Below are 20,607 nucleotides of genomic sequence, written 5' to 3' on the forward strand. Positions count from 1 at the left end.
CCTAACAAACCTCTGCTTTCCCAGAGGTTTTGGGATGACCTTACGCCATCTTCATAGCTCTCCACCTCCTGTGCAGTCAGTAGACACAGTGGTGTGAGTTCCCCGAGATCCTGCTATGCACAAACAGCTCACTAGCACAAGGGAAAAAATCCAGCCCTTCCAATATTATGCACAATTTTAGCCCCTTGTAGGCTGCATCTCAGGCACTGAACCATAGCTCCTGCTGTCTTCATGGGGTTGGAACACAAATGTGTCACAGGCATAAATCACTATTTAATCCATGACTCAGTTTGGTAAAGAGTAGTCTTGAAACTGCCATTTTCAGTTATTCCATCCAAGTTTTACTTCTCAAGGACACTTCCCCAGCCAATTCTCTCTGGCTTACTGCAATTTTGCAGAAAAGGACAATGAAGTCACTCCATCAGCATCTGCTTATCCAGCAGTAGCCAGGAGCAGATACACCAAACCATTCATGATCTACAAGGATGTTTCCAGTTAAATTATCTTTCTCCTTTTCTGTACTCTTGGCACTTGGCTAATTAATTAATCTGCTTGTTATTTTCCCACTAAGCTGTGGCAAACTGGAAGCAATTAACAGAGGGATCCATTTAGTATCAGGACAAGACACAGCAGGAGCACGCAGCTTGTTCTGTACCCATTCGCCTCCAGCATCCTCCTTCCTGCAGCCCACATCCCTCAAGCCAAATACCAATTCTGGATTAAAGGACACAATGAAAATTCCTATCAGTTTATTTTACAAGAAAGCTGTAGAAAAGTGACAATTCTCCCTCTTGACCTGGGAGAATTGGACCTTCAATGCAGAACTCACTCTAAGGTTCCACTAGCAAAAAGACCAAGCTAGGCTTTGAATGGATGGAAGAAACCATATTTTAGAGTGGTCCTTATTTCTACTGCCACATGCTTACATCCAGTGTTGTACCAACACAAGGCAGCTCCAGTCTAGCACCAAATACCAGTCTTTGTTAGAAGGTATCTTGTACAGCTGGGATAATACAAAGTTTCCCATGCTGGCCTGGCTCCAAACTTCAGCTGAGCAACTTTTTCCGTGAGTAAGTCCTGCTAAGGCGATGCCTTCTGGAAATCATGACGTGGAATGGAGACAGCTCCTGGTTGGCAGTAATTTGGACAGCATCAGATTCCTCTTCTACAAAAACAGAAAGAAAACATATAAGCCACAGTTTAGCAGAATTCACTGGTGATTCCAAGAAGCCAAATACCGAGTAGAGACAACACCAACTGGAAGTTGCACTTCCCATGTAGCTGCTCTTCATTCTGTAGCTATTCTCTCCTTCCAAACTTCCTGGTTTGTGCCAAGTTTCTTTTAAGCATTGTGAGATGGAGAAGCTGAACACAGCAGTGGCAGACACAGGTTTTCAGCCCATAGCCCAACCCCCAGCACAGCGTGATTTTGTTCTTACTAGGTGGAGGCAAGCAGAGAGCACAGCCAGTGTGCTCGAGCCCAGCCTTTCCTCTCCTGTGCTTACCTTGAACACGCTTCCTCTGAACTGGTGGTGGGGACAGCAGTGGAGACTGGGTCAGGGCTCGAAGGCTGCTAGCAGAAAGTCCACTCTTCAAGGGTGGAGTGGAGCCTGGAGAAGCACAGTGAGATGCTGCAGCAGAACCAGTCAACAGCTCAAATGTTAAGTCTCACACACGGCCTTTATGCTACCTCAAAAGTGCCATCAGTATGTGATACTTAGAGTTTATCTGAAATAAAGTTTATCTGAGTTTATCTAGACTGTCACAGTGGTGTTTCAGCATTTGAGAAAGGTAAATGGCAGTCTGGAATCGTCTGGAATCAGCTCTTAGCACATTTAGTTTTCTTAGCCGGTGTAGCAGAAAATCACTTCACTTGTATTAAACACAGATAATACACATTTCCTGGAAGAAAACTGTTACAACCACAATGATATAGAAATACAAACACAAGGTCTGTAGGTATAGAAAGTCTCTTACAGGACCATCTTAAGGCTAAGCACTGCTTTTATTTCATGTCCTGAATCCGGATTAATGTTGATTCAAGGTTTGGCCTTTTTTTGTGATCATGCTGAGTAAGACACTGCCTCTGTATACAAATCTTTCCTTGCAAGGGAAAACACACACCAAACTTAGTGCAATGACTACAGAACAGCACCCGCCACAGCCCCCTGTAATTTGTACAATACTGGATTAAGTATTTGCAGTTCACAAGGCCTTGTTTACAGTGCTGAACAGCCTGTTTCACCAAGGTTGGCTGAATTGTCTGTACCCACAGCAAAAGCAGAGAGGCAGCTTAAACCTATACACCTCCTGATGCATTATTGTTAGCAAGGGAATAATTTCTGGTAGCACTTTCAAGTGGCCCACCACCACAGGCAGAGATAGCTGGAGCAGCAATGAACACCAACATCCACAGGACTAACCTCACCAAGACTCCAGTCTGAAGCAGTGAAACAGCCAAGCTTACACTTAAGATTGTTGGCTTCAGAGCTGAATGCTGGGCAGAAACAGGCAGTGGCATCACCAGAAACCTGAACAAATCACCAGCTGGTTACAACTGGGATCCTCTCTCCTTAAGTTCTCAAACTTTCCTTTTAGTTCTCCAGCTTTCTGCTCTTTCATATTTCTCTGATCTCTCTCCCATCATTAATACTACTCATATCCAGTCTGCCTCTCCACATAATTATCTTCCATGTCATCTACAAGTCACTCCCCTTTCACCTCACTCTTCCTCAGATAATTACACAGGAAACAACTGTATTCTTGTTTTAGTCTAATCCCCATTTTGAACCACATCTGAATTTCAATGCAATGTCTTTCATGCCATTTAATTACCTGATGAAAGGAAGACATCATCATCCCCTAGACAACTGTGCTGCTCCAGTGTTTTGAGGGCACATGCTCCTGGTTTCTCAGGAAGTACAGAGTCTGTCCTTGATTTACTTCTGTTGCCCTCATCTGTGGAAAAGCCAGTGAGCTCCAAGCTGCCCCTATCAGGACACGACCTCTTGGCACTGTCATTCTTCTCCTTTTCTGGTGACAGGTAAGTAAAGACCCGCTTCCGAGACTTCAAACCAAAAGTTCCCGTGGCAGAGTCCTCATCAACCCTCGGTTCAGAGTCACTAGGAGATGCCGGATCCTGGAGCCTGCAAATCCCTTCCAGTTCAAATTCCCCAAGAGTATTTGTCACTTTGCTGCTGCAGTGTTCTGAGATCCTCATCATTCTTTCTATGCCTGCTGATGCCCGTGTCTGATCATTGGCATTCCTCTCGCCCTGACCACAGCTCACACTAGCAGTGCTGCCTGCTGCTCTCTTCCTCCGAGGCCAGTCATTGATGGCTTCAGGGGTAGTCTTTCCCTTCTGCTTTGGAGAAGGTGTCTGGAGAACTGCTTCCAACGGGAATGGGGAGGTGACAGTAGAGGCACAGCTTGTTGGGGTGTACGACTGGCATATGTAAGTTTGTCCTGCACCTTTCCCAGGTGTACTATGGAAAGAACGGCAGCAGGATGGGGAAACACAGGCGGCTGCTAGTTTTCCTGGGTGCTTGCTGCACCAGGTCACAGCAAAATCACTGAAGGGGCTTTCTCCTCCCTTGGGTTTGCTGGCACTTGCTTCAGGTTGAACTTCCAAGGATGAGCAAGAGCCAATTTTCTTAATGCGAAGCTTGGGCAGGCCTGAAGCTTGCATTTCAATTTCCACTTCGTAGGTCGGTGGGCTGGCAGAGGGAAGTTTGCCACGACTTTCAGGAGTCGAGAACTTGGCTGCAAACTGAGGCTCTCCCATGCGAGCCGCAGCTTCCCGCTGCCTCCTGTCTGGAGTGCAGCGTAAGGAATAGGCAGGAGGAGACTTCTGCATAGGAGGGGAAGTATTCAGGGCAAATCTGGAGCGCCTCTTGAGACTTGGAGCCTTCAGTCCCATATATTCTTCCCTCTGCACAGTTCTTCCTTCCAAGTCATCACTACCTGTTTGCAAATCACTTAGGAAGGACTCACAGGTGTTTGCACTGCAGTTCTCCCCCTTAACTGATGGCTCACAGTCTCTCTCAGCATTCTGTGCATGTTCCTGCCCTCCAGCAAAAGGCTTTGGAGACAAATGGTTTTCCAAGTTTTCCAAGTCCTCTCTTAAAGGAGACTTTTGAGACACTCTATCCATCTGTTTACTTTTCTCCAAAACAGAAGTATTTTCAGTAACTTGGGACTGATGAAGCTGAAGGCTTTCTACAGAACAGTTACCACCACTACCATGCTGATTATCCTCATTCTCTGTAAGTGCTGCACATGTGAGGCTCTCTCCTCTAGAACCTGGTTCACATTTGGCCTGCTCGGGTGTGTGAAGCAGGGACCTCAGTGAAGTGCCAGTAATACCTGGAGTCTTTTGAGGAGATGGTTTAGATGCACCAGGTTCCCAGTCAGACTCCCCAGCCTGCGTGCAGGACGCAGAGCAGCTTGTCACAGTGTTTGTGGAACTTTCACAGAGTGGAGAATTGCAGAGAGGCTCTGGCCTCACAGCAAGTTGAGATATTTCTGTACTCAGTGGGCTGGTACGTAACTTTGAACCTGGATCTTCAAGTTTCCTAGGTGTCCTTTTAGGTGCTTGAGATAACTGATCTAACTGCACCTGAATTTCCTCTGTAAGGATTTGTCTCCGAGCACTAACTTGAGATGCTAATTTTGAGAGGTTTCTCAAGGAACGTCTTGGAGTCTGAAGTTCTGTAGAACACCCTCCTTGGGTGGCAGAGGGGGGAGACACAGTTGGATTTGAATCTGTTGGAGGTAATACAGAGGCATTAAGCTCTGTGAACCCCTCGTGTTTTGGTGTTCGCCAGCCACGCTCTTTGCAAGGAGGGGAAATTGTCAGAGCTGCACAAGAGTCCTCAGCAGTTACTTGCAGTAAGTGAACACTCCTGCTGTCAGTTAGCGCAGATGGAGACTTGAGCCTTTGTGCAAGATCAGAAAAGCACTTTCCCAAACATTTAGCTACATTCTGCTTAGCTGCTGGACTTTTGCCAGGTGTCTTCTCCAGCTTTTGTGGTGTCCTGTGGACAATGCGAGGCGATCTCCTTGGGAGATTACTGGCAGAATTTAGTGGCTTCTGGGCAAGTTTATGAGGTGTTTTTCTAGGAGTCTGCAGGGGAAAAATAATAAGTTAAAGAATCATGCTTTTTCTACTCCAGGAGTATTATCTATCCATCTTTATATTTACTTCCCAAGATCTGAAACATAAAAAACCCATTGAATGAGACTTAACAAACACTAAATTTAAGATGCTGATGAATGGAGGAGAAAACAAGGATGGGAAGAAAGAGAAAGGGAGATAAGTAACTGTTTCTACCTGACATGAGGTAAGCTCCTCTAAGTGTAAGGAATCTTTTCTTGTTCTCCTCCTTCCAGGTGAATGCTTCCCTGCAGGACTACACATGTCAGTGACTGCACCAAAGAAAAACCTCTTGGGAGTGTGGACTGGGGCGCTCTCTGAATGCTGGTTAAGGCCTATGGAATGGAACAGTACAATTTAACTAACACAAAGTAATGTGCCACAATTGTCTGAATCACGTCAGATGTGTGGAAAAGTAGTGTAAAAAGCTCATATCCCTGGCACATTCTTTTCTAACCAAGAGTTAAAGCTTCACCAGAATTATTGTTATTTTCCATTATGAAATTAATACCCATCTTTAGAAAGAGTGCTCCAATGGTAAAAAAAGCTATAAAATACCTCGGCCTCTAATTCTATTTATAGCTTGTAGCTTTAGATAGTTCTGGTTCATGACTAAGGATAATAAGTAGAATATAAAGAACTAAGTGTCACCATTTTTAGCTGATAATCCTACTGAGAAAGCCTGCAAAGAAGATCCCATCAGTCATTGCTTTATGCTGCCACAGAGTAAGCTATAGGATTTCTGTCCCATATTTTATAAGGATTTCACTGCTTTTAAGGAATGCAGACTGACAATCAGTGGTATTCTGTTACATGGGCCTGACTGGTTTGTTAAGTTGGCAGTGAATTCATCATAGAAATAGCTGCCTTACCATCCTCAAAATTCAGATTACCAATTAAAAAATAATTACTGAGGATGAATTTCTGTCTACTGAAGATATTACATGACAGCTCTTAGCTTCTTACAGCCTCTTGTAGAGCCAAATCAAATCAAACTCGGAGCTATCCATGCCAGCTTTTCAGATCAGCAGTATCAGTCTGCTCAAATGCCACTCAGTACCTTCTACATCCTGCCGTTTACAGTTCTCCTTTTCTTGTCCCTGGTGGAGATGCTGTGATTTTTTTGAGCTGGGCTGTGTAGTGGAATAGAAAGCACCAGAGCAAGTCCTATTCAAAGACAGCTGTTTGATGCGTGGGCTTCTTCTCAAACCTGCTTCTGAAAAGGCAAGGACATTGGAGACTGAGCCTTCTTTCCCCCCTCAGCAATGGACACATCATCAGGAATAGTTCACAACTGCAAAAACATACTCTCAGAAGAAACTTCTCTACAGGTACCCATCTCACCCAGGAAGGCAAGCAGGTGAAGCAAAGGTTAGTTTTCTTGAGGATTTGGAATATTTATGCATACAAATCTCCTAAAGTATGATGCCCCTCATCTAACTCATGATTACTCTCATTCCTCTTTAGCAATTATGTGGAAAGGAATGCTAGAAAAGCCATGTTCAATACAAGTTACATCCAAGTTAAAAGATGGGTTAATGGTCTTGTCCCTTTTTGCTAGCAATTTCATTTTCCTTCTTGTCCAGACATGCTGGATTTTTCTTCCCTTCTGGGGAAAAGGAACAGCAGTACCCAACACAGGAGACACTCCCCAGAGCCAGGTGGCTGTCTGTTACAGCAGAAATCAGAGCAGGGTCACAGCACAACATGGTGAAGTTACATTAAAAATAATCACGTGCTGGTTTGACAGTAATTATAGCAGCTCAGAATCTTGTTCACCCTTCAAGTCCTTCACTTTTTTTCATTTAAAATACTTGCTATCTACTTCCCTTTCTTAACTTAAATTGTACAGAGCTGTTAAAGCAGTGAGCAGCAAGTGGTTCTGTCAGAACAGAACTGTACAACACTTTTGGACTGACTTATAATGAATTAGCCAAATCAAAGCACATTCATCTTACAAGCTATGACACAGCCAAACCACCTTTAATGAAAAATCAGTGCTTACCATATATAGCCTTCTCTGGAGATTCTTCTACAACACCAGTGTCACAACCTGGATCAGAAGACCTTGAGAAACACCAAGACATTTTGGGCTGAGCATACTGAGCACATTTACAGGAACAGAACTTGCCACAGAGACTGAGAAGCAGTGCTCCATTCTTTGTGGGCTACTCTAAGTGAGCAACCAGTAAGCACTTTGCCTCCTACTGACATGTAATTGAGTATGGGTAGCTCCCTAGATGTACAGTTCTACATGGAAGAAAATGCTGCAATTCAGCCTGGAGCCCACAAAATACAGCAGGAGCCTTTTCTTCATAAGCCCTTGAACCAGCAACTGAACCTAAACAGACAATAGCTGCAGGAGTTAAAGCAGCCTGACTTACATGATGAAGCAAGCAGTATTTCCCCCCAACTTGAGCAATGACATTTAGCCTCCACTGATTCTCTTACTACCTTAAGATCTTCTCTGACTTCATCAATACCTGGTAATTCTGCTCATAGCCATTAATTAGGCATCCATTAATTAGACAGCCAATAGTTACTGAAAAAATTCAGAAAGAACTCACCGGCCTTTGATCTGCTTGTGTAGGAGTCTCCTGGACACCTGCTTGTGTAGTGGTGTTTCTGCAACTCTCTTGGTCAATAACTTGCGATGATCTAAAAATCATACAAAAGCTGTAACATCACACAACTATAAAGCACTTGGAACAAATAAATAAATACAGTTTTGTACAGGCTTCAGCTTAAGAATGACAATAGTCATTCTTAAGTCAATATAAAACCACTGTGCTGTCTCCCAGCACTCACAAGCTATCATTATTTCAGTCCAGTGTCTACACCTCCCTCCCACTCCCTCAATATTGTACCACATCAGACATTGTTAACCTACTGAGATAACTTCCATTATTCATCTTTATTTCACAGATCCTTTTTAACCAAGCATTTTTAATTTTCTTTAGGAGATGTAAAGAGTTCAGTAAAAACAGGTTTCAGTTTCAATACCCTCATTATTCACCCTCCAAACACCACAACAATGACCTCTTTTTATTTTTCAATAAAAACTGATCACAATTGTTTCATAGAACTGAGAATGCAAAAATAGGAATCTTAGCAAAAGATCTTCCACAGCAATCCTACATGTGCTAGTCATATCCTACCTTTGCTGCCCTCACTGGTGCATTTGTATTTTAGGCCTTCCACAGCAGATACTGACTGGCTTCTCAGCATCTTTTTCAGTGATCTTTTTGATGGTGAAAGTAGCTCTTCATTGAAGAGATTCCTCCTTACCTTTGTAACCTCTGTGAGACAAGAAAAGCAAGAAAAGATCAATTTACAAGGAAAAACAGAAGAAAAAAAAGAAAGGAAAAAAATATTAAAAAAAAACCTCAAAGATAATTTTGTGAGGCCACTAGGGATAGAACAATATACCAGCAGGGAAGGACAACTTTTTAGAGGCTAAAAAGCTTTGAAAAGTTGTTTTATCTACTACTGGAACATGTCCTCCTCTAAATCCATTCCAGCCTTCTCTTCTGAATTTGTATTATTTGCATTATTCCAGCAATAAGCTACAAGCAGATGCCATAGCAGAAAAAGCAGACAGTCAGTGTCCCATATGGAACATGAGATGCACTACCAAAGCACATATTGGTTCAGAGAACACATGTGATAGTTATTTATTTTATTTTTATGAAGTATTTGTGGGGATATATCCTATTTTCTGATATAGTTCATCCTTGTCCCCATTTTCTTTTCAGGAGAGAGAAGTAGGAAATAATTTCAAGAGTCAAGGTTTTCTTTTGAGGACACGAAATTTAAGTTTTCTCTGTATGAGTACATAGAATACCACATTTTTTTTTCCCCTCAAAGTTTTTGCACAATTCAGCAAAACTTCCTTCAGATTTCCAGCATGCCTCAGCATAATTTCATCATGGCTCAGTAAAATTTACAGGGACAACATGTGCTGAAGATGCACCTTTCCATGAACAAGCCAGAAGTCAATATACCTTGCACTGCCTCTTTCTGCAGCAAAGGCATCTGCTGGGACTTCTCAGTGGCAGGGTAAGAATGCAAGTTCTCCTGAAACAAATGAGAAATCAGCCTCAGCAGCAGTGCAATGTTATGTTTAAGTATGAATATTAGCTACAAGCTCTAAACCACACATTATTTCAGTTTTTCCTTTGAAACAATGTGACCTCTGTACAGCGGATACAGGGCACACTTCCTAAAGGAATACAGAGCAAGAGTTTTTGCAGTCAAGCATCACAACTCACAGACAATCCTTCTGGAAGAGTTTTACCTTTCTGATGGGGTTCTTGGCTACCTTGGGAATCTCAATTTGACGCAAGTTCTGTGGTGCTTCTGTCATGCTCCTGTGTCTGGCTAACACAATATTCCTTCAGAAAACACACAAAAATTAAGCTAAAATAAGATCAGTAGCACAGCTATCAACCTACTACCAAATAAACTTAGGTGTGATTTGAGAGATAGGAAGTGTTTACCTAAATTCAAATTGCAAACTACATTGATACCTCAACTTACTACAACACTGGGATATAATTTACAATATAAAAAGCTATTCCTAAGGTTGGTATTGGAATTCATTCACAATTTGCTAATATGAACACAGAATCCCCAAAACAGACATCTCCAGAAAATCACTTTTAACTTTAACAATACAGGTCAGCTACTGCACAGCATAGCATGCTTTTCCTCTCATGGAAGATGCTCCTGAAATCTACTTTTGCATAAGATACAAATACAGAATCAAGACTATTTTTTATAGTCAACAAAAAGCTGCCTCCTGTTTGGAATTACTACCTTCTCTTTTTGGCAGATCTGGTGCGCAGCTCCTCCAGCTGATCACTCTCAGTGCAAACGGTACTGGGAGTTAAGACAGATGATAAAGAGGGAGGAAGGCCTGGAGATTTGCTATCCAGAGTCATGGAGTCATCACTGAAGAAGTCTGAAGGCAGAACAGATGCCAGCTTCGGAGGTATTTGTGTACCCAGACCATAATAAATATCTCCAAGGATCTTTGGTATAGAATTCATATACCTGGAACACCAGAGAGAACACACATGAAATATACCTCTCCTCAAAACTTAGGTTATTTCAAACCCAAGGTGTGAACTAGATCCTTGTTCTTACATGTCAATTTAAAAACAACAAACTGCATATCAACTGAGTTTTTAAATTAGTTTACTTATCAGTCACTTTTTCTGTAGCCAAAATATAAGTGTAAAAAAGAGAACACACATCTAAATTTCTGAGAATTACAAAGTAAATCAAAACTGTTGATTGCTCTCTACTCACAGACAACATCCAACCCAAACCACAGTCCCCAGCAATACATAAGTCATGACAAATAACTTACAATTCTAGTATTTCCTCTAGAAACTTTGTAAGATAGGCTGGGTCTTCAGTCAGACATAAAATGCGCAGCATATCTGTCATCTGGAAGAGAAGGTCAGGTGGCAAATTGGATTAAGGTGTGACAGCTGCAACACCAGATATTTTAGTAAGGAATATAAAGTGTTAGTATAAAATCAAAGGAAAAGCAGGTTCCAGGTCTACATTTCTAGTGCCATGCAGAAACACAACCTGGTTTATACTTTACTTGCCTCTTCTAACAGCTGCTCCATTTCCTCAGCGTTGCTTTGCAGCGAAGGGCACTGAAGGCACAACTCAAGGCGCAAAAATACCTGAAGTCGGCACCTAAGAAAACAAGTAATTACCCATCACCTCTTTTTCTACTGGAAACAGCAGATTTACTGCAAAAGGTGTGCTCAAAAAAGCAATGGGAAGGAAAGTGGTTCCTTTTGACAGCAATATTTAGTTAGCATTTCATTTGGGTGGCAAGGGAGATACCTCACTCCAGATATAGGCTGTAGTGCTTATCACACAGCACGGGTATATTTGCATTTAATGAAATGGTTTTACTGCAACCAGAGATTACTCTTGAAATATTTGCCCCATGTAAATACTTTTCCAGTTGTACAAAAAAGCCACCATTAAAAATTGCTAACCAACTCCACAGTATCTCAGAAGCTGAAGTAAATACAGTGTCTCATACTCTCTGACTTTGGTCTCCTTCTGTGAGCCATGCTGTTGTCTGAGCATTTTGCTGGTCTTCAGGAGATGGTTCCTGACTCTTTCCACACAGGCCACCTGCAGACACATAACAACAGCAAGAACTTCAGAACTGTTCCCTATCTGCGGGGCAGGGTCCTCCCTTGTCCCTCAGTTACCACCCCAACCTATTCCTTTGGAAGTACAGTTTTTTTCCTTTCCTTTCAAGGACAGGAATTACTTTTCCCCTCAGTAGCAGAGTTATAACATAAAACAACATAGAGCTTGAAATCAGAGGTCTCTTGCTCACAGCTTCAGGCCTTCTTTACTCTGGATCCACTCTGGATTTGTTTTTCACAGTGTTTTTGTTAAATTAATCAAAGGTTTACCAGTTTTGGTTTAAGATTATTGTAAGCCTATAAGTAGTGCTAAAGATTGTAAGAAATAGCTTGAAACTATTTCTCTTACCTGACAAAGCCAGGCCTAGATTTGCCACATAATGCAAAAACAAAAGATGCACCTTCTTTAAAATACAGTTTGCAAGAATGTATTTTTTTAAATACTGTCTTTAAAATCAGGATTTGTAAGGAGGAGAGTGTAAAGAAAAGACATCTTGCAACATTTAGCAAAGCTGTAAACTGATAACTGAACTGGATTTTCCTACATTTTTTACAAGCATCCAGTTTTTCACTATTGAGTCCTCACAGATAGAAGCAGTCAGTGACCATGGTGCACCTCCACATAAAACTTCAGGGAACATGAAGGAAAGTTTGTCCAAAATAGTAAAAATTCTAACTTCCAGATCAGTAACAATCCTGCCCACATGCTCTCACCTACCTCCTTCTCTTTGGCATCTTGTATTTTCAAGAACCTTTTAATGGCCATGATCATATTCTGGGCACACACAGATGAGGGAATTCCCTCAGCAACAGCCTTCTGGTAGCTTGTAGTCAAGTGGGACTGCAGCTCCTCCTCTGTTTGGAAGTCTGCAAGGAAATGGTCTCCATTAACTAAGTGCATGTTCTCCACACCTCCCTGATAAAATACTCGCCCCAGCTGAAGCAGGGAACAAACAAGAATAAATATTTCCTCCAGCAATGATGCATCCAGACCATAGCACACTAAAAAGGCTGTCCCAGGTCCAGGACCATGACATATTATAAGCTAAATCAGTCCTATAATCAACAAAGTTTGCTTAAGATCAGCAAACTTTTGGACTACTGAAAAAGTCAAGAAATGTTCTTTATTTCTGCCTAATTAATAACTAGGACTACATTTCCAGTTATACCTTGAGGAGTGCTTCCCTCTATTTCTTTTGGTTAAAAAAAAATTTAAAAGTAAATCCTTATTGCTTTTTTTCAGATGGATACAAGGCAAGAAACTAACCCCAGAAACAGCCATAACACCAGTTTGTAAGAATCAGAAACTAAATAACAGAAGGGTGGGAAAAAATGTCTACTCTTTGCCATGCTGAAGATACAGAAACTCAAACACTGATTTGCTCTTTGGTACTGAATACTCCATTATTATCCTTTGCTCTCCCTTCCACAGAAAATCCTCTATGACTCCTGTATCAGGATATCAATAGCTCATATGGGATCTATCAAGACAGAAACATAACAGGACTTAACACACACCAATTGATATTTTAAGTGCTTTTGTCTTTCCTTCCACCTTTTCATCCAATCTTTTTGCTGAAAGCTTCTGTGGAACCTTCTCATTCACTGCTGGTGGCACAGCATCAGGTTGAAACTTCTGAGCTTTTACATTTAGTCTTGCTACATTGAGCATCTGCAGGGATCTGGGCATGGTCTTCATCTTCTGCCTGACTGGAGTTCGGGGAACCCCACCTGCAACGCCACAAGAGAGAGTTCTACCATCAGGCACACTGGGGCAGGAACTCCATCCAAGGTAGAGAGCAACACTAAATTCTGGATTACTGTGACCTTAGTAACCTCCTAGAGGAAAACATGGCCAAAAATGTTAGTATTTCTTTGTGAAATCAACATATAGATAGTGTAGCAGGCATCTACTTCTCCAAATAAAAAAGCCAGGTGCATATTGCTCTGCATAAAACCTTACATAGGTTTAATCAGAAGTTATATATATAGGCAGCAATCTTATGTCACAGAAATAGAAACAGCTGACAGCAGGACTTGCAAATACATGAAGCCAAGGTGAAGTCAACTGTAATTAGTGTAGAGAAATGCAATGATTAAACTCTTCTACAAAAAAAGTGGTTTATTTCTCTAATTACAACAAAATTGAGAGGCAGTAATATTTACTAGTAGTTGAAGCAGTCCCTATTTCAACAGCTAATTAAACTGCAGAACTCTGCATGCAGCTTTTAACAGCTTTGTCACTCTCTGCACAATCCTGAATTACAATAATTTGGGTTCTGCTACAGGACTAATCTAATACAAATAAGCAAATGAGACTGTCCCTAAATAAAAAAAAAAAATAAATTTAAAGCATGGCACTACTTAAGAGTATACATCTCTGGAGCTCATGCATCATCTTTTATTGGCAACACGCATGTGTAACTCCAAACTATACATACGTCTTTTTTTGTTATGTCCTGGTCCAGCTGCAGCAGAGGTTTCACTGAATTTTCTCTGGTACAGCTCAGACAGACTTTCTGAGAGCTCCACATCAGATTGGTCTGCACCATCCTTCCCGTTAGCACTAGGAACCTGCAGGAGCCTGTATGAAAGAACAACACAGTTATCAAAAAAAAGACAGGAGTAGGAGGCATATCCCTTCCTTCCTGTGGGCAGAAAAAAGGTTTTTCTAGATTCCAGTCTGCAGCAATATAGTGCAAGTAGCACACACTAGTAACTCGTCCAGCACCTGCTCCCCAACACACTTAAGAGATGGAGAAAACCCAGACCCTCTTAATATATTGGAAACAAGCATTATATTAATGTGCAATGGATATGGCACTGGCCTGTACCACAAAACTAAATAAGCAGCTTTGTGCTTTTAAACTACCCTGCATTAGGCTCTTTTGATTCACGAGCAAGCTCTTTGAAGAAAGCAAGTTTATTCATTCCAAATAAACACCAACTGTAAGAACACAACCACATCTTCAGTATTTTGCACTGGAATTACTATCCCATAAAAACTGAAATTTGTCATTTCCCAAGTAGCTTAAGGTAATTTTAAGTGACTCCTGAAATTACCAAGATTTTAATCCTGCAAACTGATACCCAAACATCCTGTTCCCAGTTTCTTTTGTCTGTATACCCCACCAAGAGATAAGCCACCAGTAAGCTGAGCACAGAAACAAAAGCAGCAGAATTCTAGAACTCTAAGCAATGCCACAGCCATACTCCCTTAACAGGAAGCAGAAATCCTTGATTATTGCTCAGAGACATTCAGAAAAATACCTGAATGACTCCATCAGATCCGAGCTTGCTCCACAGGCATTGGATGCAGGATACCACGCTTCCAGCACTGAAGGATGCCAGCCCCCTGTATGGGACAGCTCCCGCTGGACCCACTCTGGCACTGGAGTTTCTTGTCCTGTACAGACACAATACACAAAAATGAGAAAAGCTGAACTAAGAAGTTCGAAGACAGAGGTTCACAAACGTTTGATCCCGGAGAGACAATGAGAAGATTCACTCTAACACAAAACACTCATGTAAAAGCAGCCTCCTTGCTGCAGTCCCACCCACAGGCTTTACTGGCCAGGGATGGCCCATGTGACACATTTTAGGAAGCCTCCTTCTAAATTCATGTCCTCAGGCACATGTAGCTGTGCTTTATCTGCAAGCTAATGGAAACTAACACTGTCAATAAAACAAAAAGCTACACCCATACAGATTACTTTCTGCATCACATCACAAGGCCTTAGCTACAGATGGCACAATGAACAAGTCCCAAAAATGAGACTCCTCAAGGAGAAAACCATTAACTTTAGGGTTTTTCTACTGCAGATCTGGAGATGATCAAAAGATGGCAAGTTCTGCATTTCCTGACACCTACCCAGACTGGCCAGAGAATCTTCCGCTGACATGTCAATTTTACTCAACACACTATTCACAATCTCTGGCAGGTGAGTGGCAGAGTCTTGGGAAGAGTCTTCCACTACAGCTCCTTCAAGGCTGCATCCCTGAATTTCAGCAGTCTTCTCAGGGCCAAGCACAGTCAGAACTGCAGTATCCCCAGAAAGAGGTGACAGAACAGCAGTGCAGGGGCACCAAGTTTTAGACAGAGATACTTCAGCAATCTGCATTTTAAAAGAAAAAAAGGGAAAAAGAGAACAGTTTACATTAGCTAGAAATACAGAGACCTAAAGAGCACAGATACTTTACAAGAAGATTATAGAGTTACATGACCCTTGAAAAAAAAAGTTCTGAATGTCTTCACAACATGATACTGGCACCCCTTTTGGCACAATTCATTTCAGAGCAGGAATTAGTTTAAGGCAAAGAGGAAGAGTTACCATGTGCAGTCCTTCAGCCAGCAGACTCCTCAAGAGCTGATGAAACAGAGCCCTGTTACACTCTCCCTGCTCAGCCTGTGAGCTCTGCAGTATCCAGCTCTCTGTGAGGAAGTGGCCAGCCTGTGCCAAGCTCCAACCCATCAAGCTTCCCTTCACGACAATGCTGACTGGACACTGCAGCTGTCTTTGGCTCATGGCAAGAGGTTCCAGGATCACGGCACAGCTTTCCTGCTTCTTCCCTCCTGGGCAAGCATAGATAAAGAAAAAGGCTGAAAGCAACCCTTTTCCATCAAGGTGAAGAGACAACTTCAATGTCAAAAAAGTGAATTCCAAGATTAGAGGGAATATACTATACAGTAAGTGTGTTGCAGAACTGACCTCCTTCCCATGCTCTCAAGGAGCTGAGTGCATGGAAGCACCACTAAAGAAAGACCCCATGCATACTGCAAGCTGCTTTACAGCTGATCTCTTTTCTTTACAAGGGGTTTTTAATGTGTGTTCTTATTTTCGCTAAATCAAGTAACTGTATGAGAAAATGGAGTACACCTCTATAAGGTGGGACCAGCAAAGAGCTCCTCATCCAAACTTCTAGGAGCATGGCAAACTGAAGAGGTTAAATCAGAAACATGGGCTCACAGTCCTCATATCAGAGGTAGTAGAGCACAAGCAGAACTTTAAAAGAAAAACACCTAGGCTTTCAAATATGTGAAGTTATTTCTACACACATTATTCACAAGGGAAGCTCATCAAGGACCCTGCATGAGAGACCAGTTACTACCATGCACATCTATATTTTCCATTTTTTTTATTACCAGGCACACTGAGAAGCAATGTTCCTTCTTGCTGGGGAAACACTGATCGATACAGGGATGGCCTGGAGAACAAGCAGTTCAAAGTCCCATCCAGGGGCAGAAGCCTGGCCCAAGGCACAGCCTGTGGCTCAGGGAACCCGGAGTCTCCAAGGAAGCCAGGAGCAGCATCTGCCCTGGAGTGACTCAAACAGTGCACCAAGGTTTCAGCTGGCAAAATGGTGCCTCCCATCTGACAAATCACTTCCAACATTGTCCAGTAGCCACCATGATCTGGGCATTCGATCAGCTGAAATAAAAGTAACACAGAGGTCTCAAGTTAAGGTTGGCAGTGAGAGAGCTTTCATGAAAGCAAATAAATATTTCACTTTTTCAGAACAACTGGCATATGAAACATACCCTCAAGCATCTAAACACGGTGCCTTCCGAGTGTCTTTATGGACTTTATCAGCCTTCATAGGAACCTAACAAAGTAAATACTATTCCCAGTGAATTAAAAGCTAGCAATATTTTCAAGCCACTTTTTTTTTTTAATCTGGTGTCTACACACCTGAACTATCAGGCTGCTTATCTGCAATTCTGAACAGCTGTAACACCCCTCTAAGTCAATTCACAAGACATCCCATCAATGAACACTGCACAGCTACTCCACTGCAGATAAATCTCAGTCTCCACATGGAAGATCCCACTCCAGATGTCAGTCCCTTGCTGAAGATTATGTGGCAGTGAGTGAACCTTGGCATGGTTCCCTACTACCCAAAGATTACTTCCGCCAGAAAGTAGCGTGGCAGATATCCCACTAGGGCTCACAGCTGAAAGCTCTGCCGTGTAATCCCCTTACCTGAGCGCAGTCGGCAGTGTCCACCCAGAACAGGGTGATTTTCTGTTCCACCAGCAGCTCCTGCACGCTCTTGGGCAGGAGTTTCTCCGCCAGCTCCTGCGCCGAGGGCGGCTCTCCGGGGGAGGCGGGGGCGTCGTTCCCCGAGACGAACTGCCGGAGCTCCCTCCGCGAGTGCGGGCAGGGGGAGAACAGGAACACGGCATTCACGAAGCCCTCGGGCGGCGCCTCCGGGGGCTCTGGGGCGGCCAGCCCCGTCCTGCGGCTCCTGCGGGGCGGCTTGGCGGGGGACGCGATCTCCGGCCGGTCCCACTGGAAGTCGAGCAGCGTCTCCTTGAGCCCGCTGTGCGTGAGGGCAGCGCGGGGCGCGGGGCCGGGCAGGCCGGCGGGGTCCCGCGGCCCGAGCCGCTCCGCCAGCTCCTCCTCGAAGCGCTGCCAGGCGCGGGGCCCCGGCGGGCGGAACCCACCGCCCCGCGAGGCGCCGCCGCGCCCGCCCAGCGAGTCGAAGAAGCGGAAGGCCCAGCGGAGGCGGGAGAGGCCGAAGCGGCAGCCCAGGAGGGTGAGGAGGCGGAGGGCGCCGCGCTGGAGGCGCTGGCGGGGCCCGGCGGTGTCCAGCAGGAACACGGCGCTGTGCGAGCACGACATGGCGCGGGCCCCTCACGCCGCCGCCATCGCCCGCCCGCCGCGGCCGCTCGCGCCCTCGCCTAGCGCGGGCTCCCATTGGCTGCCGCGGAGCGCCCGCCACGCCCACTCCCCGCGCCTCCCGCTCCCATTGGCGGAGAACGGGGAGCGGGAGGGCGGAGCGGTGGGGCGGTGAGAGGGGTGCTCGCTGCTGATTGGCCAGCCGCGCGGCGAGCGCTGCCATCCCATTGGCGAAGAGCGGTGTCGGAGCGGGGGGCGTGGCCAGCGCGCGGAACGAGCCGATTGGGCGCCGCCACCGGTTTAAAATTTAAAGCCGGCGGGGCGCGCGTGGCGGTGTGACGTCACTCGGCGGCGGTGTTACGTCACTCATCGGCGGTGTGACGTCACTCGGCAGCGGTGTGACGTCAGCGGGCGGTGGCGGCAGCGCTCGCCGGGCACCGCCGGGTCCCCAAGCGGGACCAGCCCGGTCCGCCCCGCCCGCAGCCGGCAGCCCCCGACAGCACGGACAGCCCGCACGGCTAAACGTCAGCTTCAGATTACGTATTACCAAAAAACACGTACTGTTCGTGCGCGTTGGGCAGGGAAGTGGCGGAGTCACCATCCCTGGAGCTGTCCCAAAAGCACGTGGATCTGGCGCTGGGTGACACAGTTTGGGGTTACAGTGATAATGCTCTGTAGACTTGGTTGTAAAGGCCTCCTAAAACTTGACGATTCTATGAAAAATGTAGGGTCAGGACACCTGGACTAGATGCTTGTGGAGGGCACAGACCCTGGGCTGCCATCAGCTGCCTTGCCCAGGAGCAGCCCCTCTCTGCAGGGCTTGAAGCAGGTCTGTCCCACAGCGTCAGTAGTCGGGTGTGATCACAGTGGGTAATGGCAGAGGAATCCCCACAGAGCATCCCTAACCCAGGGGTCCGCTCCACCCTCGCCTCCAGAGCTTGAGTGCCCCAGCCCAAACCAGTGTCACCAGCAGCCAGTGGTATTTATAGAGCAACAAAGGGGCACTGAAGGGCCCGTTCGGCTCTGCTGGTGAGCACAAGTGGGTTTAATGAGCTGGAACCAGGAGCTGATCCACTCGGGTGGGCAGGAGTAACCTGCCACCAAGAGCAACAGAAGGACAACAGGTGTCCCTGGAAACGTGCAGCCTGCAGCCGTGGGGATGTGGGCTCCCTTCTCCTGCCTGGGGGCTGACATCTCCTGCTGCTTGACCTCGCTCTGCCCTTTGAGCCCTGAAGAAGAGCCAGCCACACCACATTGCTGCCATTGTCCAGCCACTGGCATCTGTCCCCACAGTCTGCTGAGGACACTTAGCAGAGTGTGACCAAAACCTGCCTTATCACAGTCCACCTGGGACCCGAAACAAACCCGGGGCAAAGGGGAGTTTTCCAGCAAGGTCTGACAGCTTCCCACACGGGAACTGCTGCTGGCTATCAAACCCCTTCTCCTTTCCTGCCCACCTCAGTGCATTTGCTCTGGAAGCTTATCCAGCTCTTGGGAAGGCCAGCAGAGGTGTTGGCTGAGCCCAGGTGACAGTGCTTCCCAGTGTGACAGCCAGAGCTCCTCACACCCCTGCTTCTTGTGCTGTCCTGTGTTTGTGCTGCTTTCACATTTGCCCTCTCTGCCTGCTCCACAAGGACACCGACTTCCCTCTCAAACAGTCCTTGGGTTCTTTCTGGACAATCATTTACTTGCTGATAAATGCTGATTCTTGGGAGGAAGGAGAGAGCACAAGAAAAATAGAAAAATAATTTTGAATTTGGCTCATGTGTGGTTGTCATTTTGATCCAGATAAGATTTTTTTTTTAGCTTAAAAAAGTCTCTCTTTATTTTGTCCTGTTTCCAATGTTCATCTCCAAGGGATACATAATGGTGAGGGCTGAGAAAAAGGGATGAGAAAACCCAGAGCTAAGTGAACTGTTTGATCTCCACTCATACCACCACTCTGTCCTGCCCCACTGGAAAGTTTGTTTGCCTTTCTGCTGAGGCAACCTGAAAAAAACTTTTGTTTTGTATTGACTCAGATGCTTAGCTTTCAGGTCACTCCTCAAGGACCTGCACAAGCAACAAGTCACCTTTTAAACTGGGCAATGCCCATAATCTCACTTGTGCTGCATCAAGGCTTCCAAGACTCCCCAAATCCTCATTCTCCAGTGCCCTCTCCACTCCATGTGCCCAAAGGCTACTGGTAGTGGCTGCTTTGAGCACAGATTCTGGGGACCCTCCTATCCAGGGTGAAGCTGCCCCAAGGCCTCCAGGCAAGAGGGAAGGATTTCTGTGCTTTAGATTTTGTCTCTACATCTTTCAAATATATTTAGTGCTCATAAAAGTGATAAACAGAAAGAAACCCAGCTGGGACCAGTCCTGTACAGCCCTCACCCAAGGTAACTAAGATCTGGACACTGCCAGACCTGGTCCCACATCTCTTGAGCAGAAAGGCTCATGTTCCTTCTCCCCCAGCGTCATCCCAGAGATTTTTTTGGGAAACCTTGTGGCTCTTACGGGTGCTGCACATGACAGGCAAAATGCTGTAGTGGAGCAAGTTCACACCAGCCTGAAGTTTCCAACAGGATATCTAAGCACCTTTATATCTGTGACTGAGGCATGGTGAAACCTGCCCTCTGTGTCCTACCACCCTTGTAGGGCG

At 45.0% G+C, this 20,607-nt stretch overlaps 1 protein-coding gene across 1 annotated transcript; it reads right to left on the reverse strand.

Annotated features, from left to right (window-relative positions):
* Window positions 1-732: 732 nt before the first annotated feature.
* On the reverse strand, window positions 733-18,310 carry TICRR (TOPBP1 interacting checkpoint and replication regulator). The gene is made up of 22 exons (XM_030281071.4): window positions 17,325-18,310; window positions 16,487-16,772; window positions 15,675-15,916; window positions 15,215-15,458; window positions 14,614-14,749; window positions 13,785-13,927; window positions 12,862-13,074; window positions 12,062-12,210; window positions 11,229-11,323; window positions 10,777-10,870; window positions 10,530-10,609; window positions 9,974-10,210; window positions 9,453-9,549; window positions 9,160-9,232; window positions 8,314-8,454; window positions 7,723-7,813; window positions 7,161-7,222; window positions 6,216-6,371; window positions 5,333-5,490; window positions 2,836-5,125; window positions 1,506-1,610; window positions 733-1,165 (listed from the first exon to the last, which is right to left on the reverse strand). Exons 1-22 carry the CDS (start codon window positions 17,964-17,966, stop codon window positions 1,047-1,049), a joined length of 5,853 nt encoding a protein of 1,950 aa, XP_030136931.3. The 5' UTR covers window positions 17,967-18,310; the 3' UTR covers window positions 733-1,046.
* Between the last annotated feature and the right edge of the window lie 2,297 nt (window positions 18,311-20,607).

Source organism: Taeniopygia guttata, chromosome 10 (genome assembly GCF_048771995.1).
Source record: "Taeniopygia guttata chromosome 10, bTaeGut7.mat, whole genome shotgun sequence".
Classification (NCBI taxonomy): domain Eukaryota; kingdom Metazoa; phylum Chordata; class Aves; order Passeriformes; family Estrildidae; genus Taeniopygia; species Taeniopygia guttata.